The sequence below is a fragment of the Carassius auratus genome, linkage group LG44F, assembly GCF_003368295.1.
Source record: "Carassius auratus strain Wakin linkage group LG44F, ASM336829v1, whole genome shotgun sequence".
In the NCBI taxonomy this organism is placed as follows: domain Eukaryota; kingdom Metazoa; phylum Chordata; class Actinopteri; order Cypriniformes; family Cyprinidae; genus Carassius; species Carassius auratus.
In genome coordinates this window covers 6,338,720-6,350,471 of record NC_039298.1, presented here as the reverse complement: position 1 = coordinate 6,350,471, position 11,752 = coordinate 6,338,720, and the positions used below count along the sequence as shown (strand labels likewise).

The window sequence follows — 11,752 nt, the reverse complement described above, 5'->3', positions numbered from 1 at the left end:
TCCTGTGCAGAGTTGCAAGATGGATGGATTAAAGCCCCCATCACCGTTGTGCATGGACGCCGACAACCTTTCCAAGTCCTGGAAATCCTGGAGGGACCAGTTTAATCTCTACTTGGAGCTTACTATGTCGGACGCGGAGGAAAAGATGAAGGTCAAATTGTTTTACTACCTCATCGGCGAGAGCAGTCGGGAACTGCTGGAAACTCTAATGAGTGACGTAGCCGTGGCATACACGGTGCGATTTTTGCTGTCGTACGAGTTCGCATGCAATATTTTTTCAATCGTGTGGAAATCGCGTATGCTCGTATGGTCGCCGCTCGTATCATTTGCGATGATTTACAAGCCGAGCATAGTGGCTTACGAGCACTTCCCGACCTCCCGATCATTTTTAAATGTGAGCTATCGGTTTGAATTTGTGATGTGTGCGGTTGAACGAGCCATATACAAGAACAAACACACACAGGGTGACCAAATGTCCCTGTTTCCTATTGCTGAAAAATAACCTGTACGTGTAGGAAACTTGTACCAATAATTGATATGCAGTTATGAGAGAGGGTTATATTATGTTAGTTATAATAGGCGTGTTTGACTTGAAGCAGCCCTGCACAGAATGATCACCTGTATGACATCAAAGTACCGCGAGAGCGATTCGAATGTAGGATTAGAATGTACGATTCGAATTACCCTCTTGTAGGATAGTAATTCAGTCTTGAGGCATGTATCCACTGTGGTTGGTAATCTGTCAGGACTCCTGTCCTGGTTATTGTGATCATAGTGGCTGGTCCGAGATACTTTGGTCCTCCCACTCTTGTAGGTTTTAGACTTTTGATTATCACACTCTGTCCTGGAACAAAGTGGTTAGTAAGCTTTTCTAAGGGGAGATGAAGACACAGAAGCCCCTTTCACACTGAACGTTGGTCCAGGAAAATTGCCGGTTTACCTTCTGTGTGAATGCAAACATGCTGGGGGTTGGGGACTTAGTAACATTGCCAAGTTCAGTCCCGGAACGAGCGTTGTGTGAACAAAAGCCAGAACCTATGCCTTAAAGGGTGTGTCGTAGTGATGAAGGGTTTGATTTGAAGGCAGCTCAATGTTCGCGATGAAAAAATATGTGCAAACTGTAATGAAGCAGAGATCAGGTAGGTCCTCACTATCCATGCTGAAGCTGAAATCATATACCAGTTCAAGTGAAAGTTAACGTGCCTAGCATTTTCGACTTGTACATTACGTCACATCCTGATGTCACGTGTTATATGGGACCTTTACGCGTTGTGTGTGTGAAACAGATTCCAGGAAATCACTGGCGGTGTGAATGAACCAATATCTAATGATCTAGGAACAATTGCCGGGACACCCGTGTATTATCCAGAATTTCAGTGTGAAAGGGGCTAGAGAAACATCAGCACATATATAGTTAAGTTTCTCAATTAGGTTCCCCTACTCAGGTAAGCCCTGGATTTGCTGTAGGCCTGAGCGTCATCTGATCTAATGGCACTGTTGCAGGCTTTCAGCAGAAGTTGCACCTCCTTGCTAATCTATGGCTTCTGATTAGGGTACGTTGTGATCTGTTTTTCTGTTGTAACACTGTCAATGGTGGTGTTGATGTAACCCAGTACAGAGGAGGTGTAGATATCAATGTCTGTGGGAAAGACACAGGCAGCCTGAGAAGCAAACATACTTCCAGTCTGTGTATTGAAACCTGTCAACCTGATCATCAATGTTTGTGTAAACATGATCCAAAATGTTGTCCCCTCTAGTGTGGCAGAAAATATGTTGATGGAATTTAGGGAGAACTGTCTTTAAGTTGGAGTGATTCAAATCACCTGTGACAATAAAAGCAGCCTTAGGGTGAGCAGTCTGTTGTTTACTAATGGCCTGATGTAGTTCGTTCAAAGCAAGCTTGGCACTGTGTTTACATAAATGCACAATCCGATGCCTCTGTTCTAGCTGGAGTCATCTGCTGTCCTATCTGCCCGGAGCATGTAGTGTCCAGCGTCCAACTAGCTCAATAGCATTATTGGTTGTAATGCTATCCATTGCAATCCAAAAGCTTCTTACTGTGGGTGATGCGAAGTCGTAACTTATCCATTTTGTTCACCAATGACCACACATTAGCAAGGAAAATGCTGGGTAAAGAGAGCCGGAGTGGTGTTAGCTTTAGCTTAGCTCTTGGCCCTCTGCACTGCCCCTGACTTTGTTTACGATCTCGACACCGCCAGTAAGCACTTCCTCCCGGCCAGGTAGAGTGCATAGCCTCGGGTGTTCTGGAGATCTCAGGGATGAGTCAAGGACTGGTAATAAAACTGTTGGAAAAGTGCACACCAATATCAAAAAGCTCCTGTCGTGTGTAAGATGTTCGCCTTCACCAGGCTCCCGACTGGAGTGGGTGTGTGAGAGGAGGGGCGCTGGACGAGTCAGGGCTGGCGGCGTGTGATGGGGCACACCTGAAGGAAATGGAGCCTCATCACCGCCGCTGTTTAAAAAGCCCAAGGCACCTCTCCTAGGGAGACCGGTCTCTTCCCCATGCATGCACGCTGGTGTCCTCGTGGGTCCAGGAAGGGTGCATTGAGGGACTCCCGCGCCACTGGAGACGTGAGCTGCCGGACCCATGATCCGGATGGGAACCGCACCCGTTTACACGGCCGATGGGTCAGGATGCCGGGCCGTCCATCCCCTGCCAGCGCCGTGGCCAACGAGAGTGATGCGGCCGCTAGAGGACAGAAGAGGGGAGCGCGTGCGGCCACCGGACTCCGCCCCTTATCCTGGACCCTTCCTCCATGAACACTGCCCGACCCACATGAACCCTGCAGCACGATGAGGACACCAGATTCCCTATTATTTTGGACACTCTTCCCCTTTGGCCACCTTTATCCCCTGTTTTATTTGATTTCTGTTAATAAAAGCCTCTTCGAGGCCTGACGCCACGCCCACTGTGTCTGTCTTGTGCTCCTCCCGTGACAGTGTTGGAGAATGCGGGCAAGGCGGAGCCTAGACAGCGCAAACCCTTTCGCTTGCAAACTTTCGTGAGAACCCGGACTGGGACGGAGGAAAACCGGGGACAGCCTCCCCGCCACCAAAGGGGTAAGTGACTTCTGTTATTGTCATTTTACCCTGTGGTTGGTTAAGGCTGTCACTAAAACCCGGTTTCTCTGTCCCTGTCCCGTCGCGCTGCGAGAGGGAGGACTGCCCGGAGAGGAATCCCCGCCCACTCAGACCATTTGGAGCCTGGTTGAGGAAGGTAGCACTCCCATGTGGGCGGCACCCTGATGACGGCTCCCAACTGGAGTGGGTGTGTGAGAGGAGGGGCGCTGGACGAGTCAGGGCTGGCGGCATGTGATGGGGCACACCTGAAGGAAATGGACCCTCATCACCACCGCTGTTTAAACAGCCCAAGGCGCCCTCAGTTGAAAAATTGGTTTCAATATGCAGTAAATAGTTGAGTTGTTTGGCTAAGGAACTTGGCTGTGTTATTTGTTTTGAGAGCAATTATGTTATTTTGTGTCAAATTGGTTGAGGAAAAACTTTAATATGGTGTTTATGTTCTCATGAAAATGCTTCTCTCCACAAATCAGCCACTAAGATCTACTCTTGATGATATCCATAGAAGAGAAGAACAAAGAAGAGAAACCTGTGACAATAGGAACAATTGTTATATGTTGTTGTAGTGGGGAACCAGAAGAGGGAAGCACGCTATGGGTAACCGCATGTGGAAATGAATGTAGAGGCTTTCAAGTTTATTAAAAAGAAAGTCAAATTAGTTACAGAAGTCTGTCTTTATTGAATAGAGATGACACATAAAACATGGTGGCAGCGTGGGCACTTTTAGATTGTTAGTTTAGAAGTTAAGACTTAGACGGTGAAGAGCTGCTCCTGTGCAGAGTTGCAAGATGGATGGATTAAAGCCCCCATCACTGTTGTGCATGAAGCCGACAACCTTTCCAAGTCCTGGAAATCCTGGAGGGACCAGTTTAATCTCTACTTGGAGCTTACTATGTCGGACGCGGAGGAAAAGATGAAGGTCAAATTGTTTTACTACCTCATCGGCGAGAGCAGTCGGGAACTGCTGGAAACTCTAATGAGTGATGTAGCCGCGGATGCACGAACGGTAACGAATATTATTGCAAAGTTTGATGAACACTGTAATCCTAGTATAAACGAGACAGTAGAACGTTATCGATTCTTCTCAAAAAGCCAGGGAGCAGAGCAGTCGATCGATAATTACGTCACGGAGTTGCGAATGCTTGCTAAAACATGCAACGTTGGAGAAATCAAAGACTCACTCATACGTGACAGAATAGTATGCGGAATTAACAACGAAGGACTGAGAGAGAGACTGCTTCGTGAGAAAGATTTAACACTTCAGACGTGCATACGTATATGCAGAGCAGCGGAGCTGTCACGGCAGAACAGCAAAGCCATTGCAGGTGCCGCGGTAGAAGAGGTGCATGCCGTCAGACATGGAGCACGCCTAGATTGCCATCCACCCAGCAGTATGATCACGTGCAGATTTTGTGGTAGAGACCATGAAAAGAACAAACAGAAATACCCAGCTTTTTGTAAGAAATGTAAAAAGTGTGGAAAGCCAAATCACTTTGCAGTTAAATGTAGAGCCCAGATGAGACAAGGAAACCATAAATCAGTAAACAAAGTGACTGAACAGGACAGTGATGAGTATGAGGACATCCTCACTGTGGGTGTAGCAAATCCAGAGACTGTAAAGAAAAAAGAGGAAGAAAATGAAAAGAAAACACAGCTGTACGCAGGGATGCTTTTGGGAAAGGACCTTGTGAAATTTCAGATTGAATGTGGAGCAAGCTGCAATGTAATTCCTATCAGTCTGCTGAGCCCAGATATAAAACTGGAGGATACAAAGACTGTACTAATAATGTACAACCACTAGGAAAGTGCAAACTGAAAGTAAGAAACCCGAAGAAACCCCAAACTGTACAGGCTGGAATTCCAGGTGGTGGATAACAACTGTACTGTCCCCCTAATAGGGAAGAGGGCAAGTGAAGCTATGAAGCTCATCAAAGTACATTATGAGAACATTCTTGCAATAGACAGTATAGTCCCCACAGAAAAGCCTACGACCAGCCAGTGGTCACTAGAGCAGATAAAGACTGAATATGCTGATGTATTCAGGGGTGATGGCTGCCTGGAGGGTGAGTACAAAATAGAGATTGACAACACTGTTAAACCTGTACAGCTCCCAAAAAGAAGGGTTCGAGTAGCCATGATGAAACCTTTGAAGGAAGAGCTGCAAGATCTGCAGAGGAGAGGAATCATTATGCCAGTAGAGAGGAGCACGAATTGGATCAGTAGTATGGTGGTCGTACAGAAGCCCAGCGGCAGTCTCAGAGTATGTATAGATCCAAGACCTTTAAACAGAGCTTTAAAGCGCAGTCATTTCCCACTACCTACTATTGATGACATACTCCCTGAACTGTCAAAAGCCAAAGTGTTTACTGTGTGCGATGTTAAAAGTGGAATCTGGCACGTCAAGCTGGAGGAAGACTCCAGCTATCTCACCACATTTTCTTCCCCGTTCGGCAGGTATCGATGGCTGCGCATGCCCATGGGCATAAGTCCGGCCCCTGAAATCTTTCAGAGGAAGCTCACAGTCACATTAGAGGGCCTGCCAGGAGTATACATCATTGCTGATGATATTCTCATTACAGGACAAGGAGAGACACAAGAATCAGCTGAGAGAGACCATGATGAAAAACTGAAAGCATTTCTAGCACGATGCAGAGAGAAAGGTATCAAGCTAAATGCTGATAAGTTCAAATTGAGACAAAGAGAAGTCTTTGCAAACACTGATTAAAACTATACTACAAGGTTGGCCAAAGAACAAGGCTGACACACCACAAGAAATAGGTCATTATTACCTGTTTCAAGAGGAGTTGAGCTACCAGGATGGCATTGTTTTCAGAGGAAAACGAGCTGTTATCCCTAAGCAGCTTTGGAAGGAAATAACACGATGTATACACTCTTCGCATTTAGGTGTGGATGGATGCCTGAGGAGGGTCAGAGAGTGTGTGTACTGGCAAGGAATGAATGAGCAGATCAAATCACATGTACAGCAGTGTGACACCTGCCACGCAGTGGACTGTAACCAGCAAAAGGAGACGCTGCGTCCACATGAAATGCCGGATAGACCTTGGGCCAAGGTAGGCACTGACCTGTTTACTTTTGACAACAAGGATTATCTAATTACTGTAGACTATTATTCAAATTTTGGGGAAATTGATTACCTGACAGACACCAAATCGACTACTGTTATAAGAAAGCTGAAAGGTCACTTTGCCCGCCAGGGTATTCCAGACATCGTCATCTCTGACAATGGCCCACAGTTTTCATCACAGGAGTTTCAGAAGTTCAGTGACCATTGGGCATTTCTTCATAAAACTTCTTCATCACCTGGCTATCCTCAGAGTAATGGCAAGGCAGAATCAGCAGTCAAAACTGCCAAGAGATTGATGCGTAAAGCACAAATGTCAAGACAGGATCCATATCTAGCAATCCTAGATCATAGAAACACACCAACACACGGATTGTCAACCAGCCCAGCACAGAGATTACTGAGCCGTCAGACAAAGACGCTTCTACCCACGAAAAACCAGCCTCCTACAACCAAAGATTCAGAATTCTTTGAAAGAATTGATAACAAATCAACAACGGCAACAAACATACTACAACAGATCAGCCAAAGACTTAGACACACTAAAACGAGGTGACCCTGTCAGAATACAACCATTTGAGCCTCATAAGATCTGGAGAAAGGGGACGGTGGTGGAGCCCATTGACTCAAGATCGTACAATGTCCAGTTGGAGTCTGGAGGTGTTATAAGGAGAAACAGGAGACATCTCCGAAGGGACCAGGGAATGACCCTCAGAGTCTCCAACCAAACAGAGACGGTTGTTGCTGACAATACAGAACACGCAGGAACTGCAGATTCTCAATCACAAACATCCAACAATGTGGAAAATCAGATGCAGAACACCAAACAGACAGACATCCCAGCATCTAATGTCACGAAAGCAGGGCGATTGATAAACAAACCGCAATACTTAAAAGACTATATCACAAGTTAAAAAAAGAAGAAAAAAGAAATGTGAAACTGTCCTAAGGAAATGTGATATTAATATACAGAAGTTATAAGGAAATGTATCTTATGTTCGTATCAGAAATCAAGAGCTGTTCAGAATGCTAGTTACATGTAGCAAGTTGAGATGACACATAAAACAAAACCTAGAAGAAAAAACTAGAGGTAAACAAGTGACTTAAAATGCATTTTAACCAACTCAACAATGCACAAACTATAGCACTGGACTGACAAAGATCATAAACTCTGGTCAAACCATACTGAAGACACACAGGAACTCGAGGAAAAGGTCAAGAAATGCTCAGGTTCAGAATCTTGCATTCCTTTCAATGCTTGCTGAGATGTAAAATGAAACTGAAACTTTATGTAGCAGTTAGCCAGTTGCTGGTTACTAGTATAGCGTCAAATCAAAGATGAAAGTGATGAGTTCATTTCTCAGGAAACACACGTGCACACATACATGTAGGATGAAATGTGTGAAATGATACGTGTTGTGTTGTGATAGCACTGGAGGACTGTTCATGTGCTCATGCTGACATGACACTCACATTTCACACTCATGCAGTGTGTAAACCAAGCTGCTCTTATTCCTCAAAAATGAAACTTATTGTAAGATATGCAGCAGCAAACAGATTATTTCCTTTCAGTAAACACAGGCATGATATCTGTGGAAATTTGCAGATCTGAGGTTTATAAGTGAAAGCCTGACCTGTCAAGTGATTGTAAACTAAAGCATATATAAATAAGTCCCCCTGCTCCCACATCTCAGAGCTCTGCATCTGCATCTGACAAAGAGACTGGAACATGAGCAGTTTCAAAGTAATCCTTTTAGTCAGTGAGTATACATCCATGAAGAGATCTTTATTACACACACACACACACACACACACACACACACACACACACACACACACACACACACACACACACATATATATATATATATATATATATATATATATACACACACACTAGTTACAAGAAATTATATAGAGAACTTGCAATTGAAGAATTGTATGCATCTTGTCTTTCCTAGGCATCAGCACACAATGTTTGATGTGTGCAGCCACTGTGAATGTGACTGTCCAGCTGGAGCAGAATATTACTCTGCCCTGTTACATTAACTCCAGCTCTGAGATGGCATGGTATCGACTGAGCTCTGAGAAGATTGCTTTACTCATATCTGCAGCAAGAGGAAACCTTCAAAAAAAGGATTTGATTACTTACCATAATGAGGATCAAAGTCACTTTGGGCTGGAAGCAGACAGGGGGCTTGACTCCATCAGCCTAGTCATCATTGGGGTCAGAGAGTCAGATCTGGGGCTGTACTACTGCGCTCTTGGCATCAGTGCGAAGACAATGCATTTTGGGACTGCTATCAGACTCACATTTGCAGGTTAGTGCTCTTCAGATCGGCCAAAACATCATGATTTTATATTCAATTCAAATGTATTTGTATAGCGCCTTTCACAATACACATTGTTTCAAAGTAGCTTTTCAGAAAATGCATGTGTGTACATTACAGTTTAGAGTGATCTGTTATCAGAAGTGTTCAATTCACAAATTAACAGTTCAAGATAATAGAATCATACAAGAATCATATTTGTGAATTTTATCTGATCTAACTGCGAACAAGGCTATGATAGTCATTATGCGAATGCTTGGCTGAAGAGATCTTGATTTAAAAAGAGCCCTGGAAGACAGGAAGACTATTCCAGGGTTTGGGAGCCAGTTGGGAAAATGATCTCCCTCCTTTATGTCATGGTTCAGGGTGCTTGTGTTACAGCAGGGTTAGAACAAAATCCTGCAGCTCAAGGAATTAAGTTTGACACCCCTGCATTAGATTATTAATGCAATAAATAAACCTTTCTTGATGGAAACAATCTTTGTTCTCAGACATTAAAACTGAGAGACCACAGATGACACATTTAGAGAGTTTCTTGAGGTTTGGCTGCAGTGTTTGTCTTAGTGACTCTGATCTGTTCCAGTGAAACTCCTGTTCTTTCCATTTGTTCCCTCTCAGCTGCGCACAGAAGAAATAATATGCTGTATACAGGACGGATGCAAAAATGATCTAGGAGAGCCATTTATTAACTGACTAGTCCTTAGTTCACAACACTCGGATCAACACCTTGGTCAACACCTAAAGTTGCTTTAGCTTCTTTATAAAAGTCTCCCACTCTTAGAAAAGTCCTAATTTTTACTAAGAATGTTTTGACACTTAAGTCAAAGCTTAAGACTATTCTTAAGAGTATTTCTAAGAAGTTTTATACATATGGGTCCTGGCCCCGAATTCTTAAAGATTCTAAGAATCCTCTCCTAATTTAGCTTAAAAATTTCTTCGTAGAATTCTTAGATTTAAAGCCATTCAGGCCCAATCTGAGAGTAACTGTGAGCAAGGAAAAGGCAAAAACTTTCATCCTTGGTGAGGAGGCGGGGCTGACCCTTTTGCTACATATGGCACCGTCTTTGGAAGACTGTGATTGGCTGGTTGTCCAAGAAGAAAAACCAGTGCTTTAGGCTTTATTAAAAGCCTTCACTTTGAAACTATATGTGAAATAAAACATCATATTTTTAAGAACAGCGGCTTGATTAAGTGGTGATAATGAATGGAAAATATTATATTATATTATATTATATTATATTATATTATATTAGTCTAATACACAATTGACGTCAAAATGGGAATTCATAACTGATTACATTTTTTCCCATATTATGTTTATTATATTATATATAATATATTAAGAATTTAACTTATGATTATTATTTAATGATTTTTAAATATCATTTCTTGGTAAAGTAACACAATACAGTAAAAATGTTTTCTTGTGTAACTTAAAATGTGCATAATTTAGTTACATAAAGGGTCAAATCAAATATAGATAGGACATTACAGCTGAAATGTACACATTCTTTTGTGTTTTATATATGTATAATTGTTCTTTTTTGATCACAAGAGAAAAGAAACACGTTGGTTTGGTGACTCTTTTGGTTGTGTTTCAGACGCTGAAGCGAACCGCTCATCAGTTAGCGTGGGCTGCAGGACACATCTGCTCTGTGCCTATGTTGTATGTGGTTTCTGCACTATTCTCTGCGTGTGTGTGCTTTGTTTCAAGCAAGGTGAGAAACAGAGAAGCTCCCACTTATAAAACAGCATGAAGCCCCCACATAACGTTGTGCTTTATTTCGTGTTTCTTTCAGGTTCTTCCAGGGTCAACTGCATCAGCTGTGTGAAAGAAAACTCAAATGTCAGGGTGGGTTACACTAGCATACTTTGGCAAAAAAAATGGCAAAACATCAAGGAAGTAGGTTTTCACGTATTTTTTCTGCGTGCATGTTAACATATGAGTGCGTTTACAGGACAACACTGAAGCAATGGTTTCCACACAGAGTATTTCTGATGTGCTGCTCACGATCAGTTAAAGTGACAGCTCACTTTTGATGCACAAAATAAAAATGATTTCACACAAAAAGAATACGCATCTTTAGTGTGTTTTAACAAGAAGTGGAATATGTACAAATATATGCATTTAAACATGTTTTTAATTATTCTGATTGGGTTAAAGTATTGTGTAGTATTAAAAACCATTAAAAGCAGCACATTTTATTTCAAAGTACGACTGAAAGTACATGATCGGTGCTGTTTTTCCTTTGCATGTGAAAACCCATGTTAACAGTCTTCCTAGACTTTAAAACTTTTAAGATTATAACTGACCAACTTCTAAAAACAAATGTATTGTAGCTTTTGTAAAGAAATGTAGCTTCGTAGCCGCTGCTGTGACGCTGTACAAACACTTAAAGTGTGAATGCTCTCGCAGTGACGCTGAAGTCAAGCTCATGCTTGCATTGTGAAACCTCACAGAATGGTGTAAGAAAAAAAACATAAAACACTTGCATTACAAAACTACAGAACTGATGCAACCGAAGTGTAGAAGTGGCATACCTAAGAAAGGAAGCTGTTTGTCTGTGTAGTCTTGTGTGGTCTTGCTGCTCTTGATTTATTAATGCAGGGAGATGTTGTTGTTTTCCAGGCAGCACAAGTACAGTACTCCAGTCTGCGTTTCCTCAGACAACCCAGAACCACGGCTCCTGCTCCTGCTCCAGTCAACGTGACCTACGCAACTATAGCCAACCACACATCCTGATTTATTCAGCTTCATATTAAACAGACACAGCTGTAGATGTCTACTATACCTTCACCTATACCAAAGCCTGTGAAAAAAAAACGAAACCTTTTTATATTGTTTTTGAAGTAAGTTTATTTTGCTCACCAAGGCTGAATTTGATTTCAATACAGTAAATAATGTGACATTTTTGTTAAAGTTTTCTATTTGAATATATTTAAAATATATATTTTTAGGATTCTTTGATACAGTAGATGGAAATTCCAAAAGAACCGCATTAATGTAAAAATAAATCTTTTGTAGCATAAACGTCTTTTGAACAATTTGTATAGTATATTTCTATGTGTGTGTGTGTGTGTGTGTGTTGAATGGTAGTGTATATTGCATTGTTATATTATTCCTGCTATATTCTCTGGTTTCCTTATCATTTGACTATACAGAAGCTAGCTTTCGTAGAATGACTAATGAAGACAGTGATTTCGAAACTATAGAACAGGGGTGGGCAACAGTTTTAGTCTG

General features: G+C 42.4%; 1 protein-coding gene across 1 annotated transcript; it reads left to right on the top strand.

Annotated features, from left to right (window-relative positions):
- Positions 1–5,087: 5,087 nt before the first annotated feature.
- Positions 5,088–11,544, top strand: LOC113068415 (uncharacterized). Its single transcript, XM_026241195.1, has 5 exons — positions 5,088–7,941; positions 8,143–8,502; positions 10,113–10,229; positions 10,311–10,363; positions 11,141–11,544. The coding sequence occupies exons 1-5, from the start codon at positions 7,911–7,913 to the stop codon at positions 11,252–11,254; spliced, it is 675 nt and encodes a 224-aa protein (XP_026096980.1). The 5' UTR covers positions 5,088–7,910; the 3' UTR covers positions 11,255–11,544.
- Positions 11,545–11,752: the final 208 nt, after the last annotated feature.

What these genes read in the sequence shown, in the direction of transcription:
- LOC113068415 (XM_026241195.1), top strand. Translation starts at nt 7,911, where the DNA reads ATGAGCAGTTTCAAAGTAATCCTTTTAGTCA. An exon ending in TGTGCTTTGTTTCAAGCAAG is followed by an intron (nt 10,230 to 10,310) that starts GTGAGAAACAGA and finishes TGTTTCTTTCAG; the next exon opens with GTTCTTCCAGGGTCAACTGC. An exon ending in AAGAAAACTCAAATGTCAGG is followed by an intron (nt 10,364 to 11,140) that starts GTGGGTTACACT and finishes GTTGTTTTCCAG; the next exon opens with GCAGCACAAGTACAGTACTC.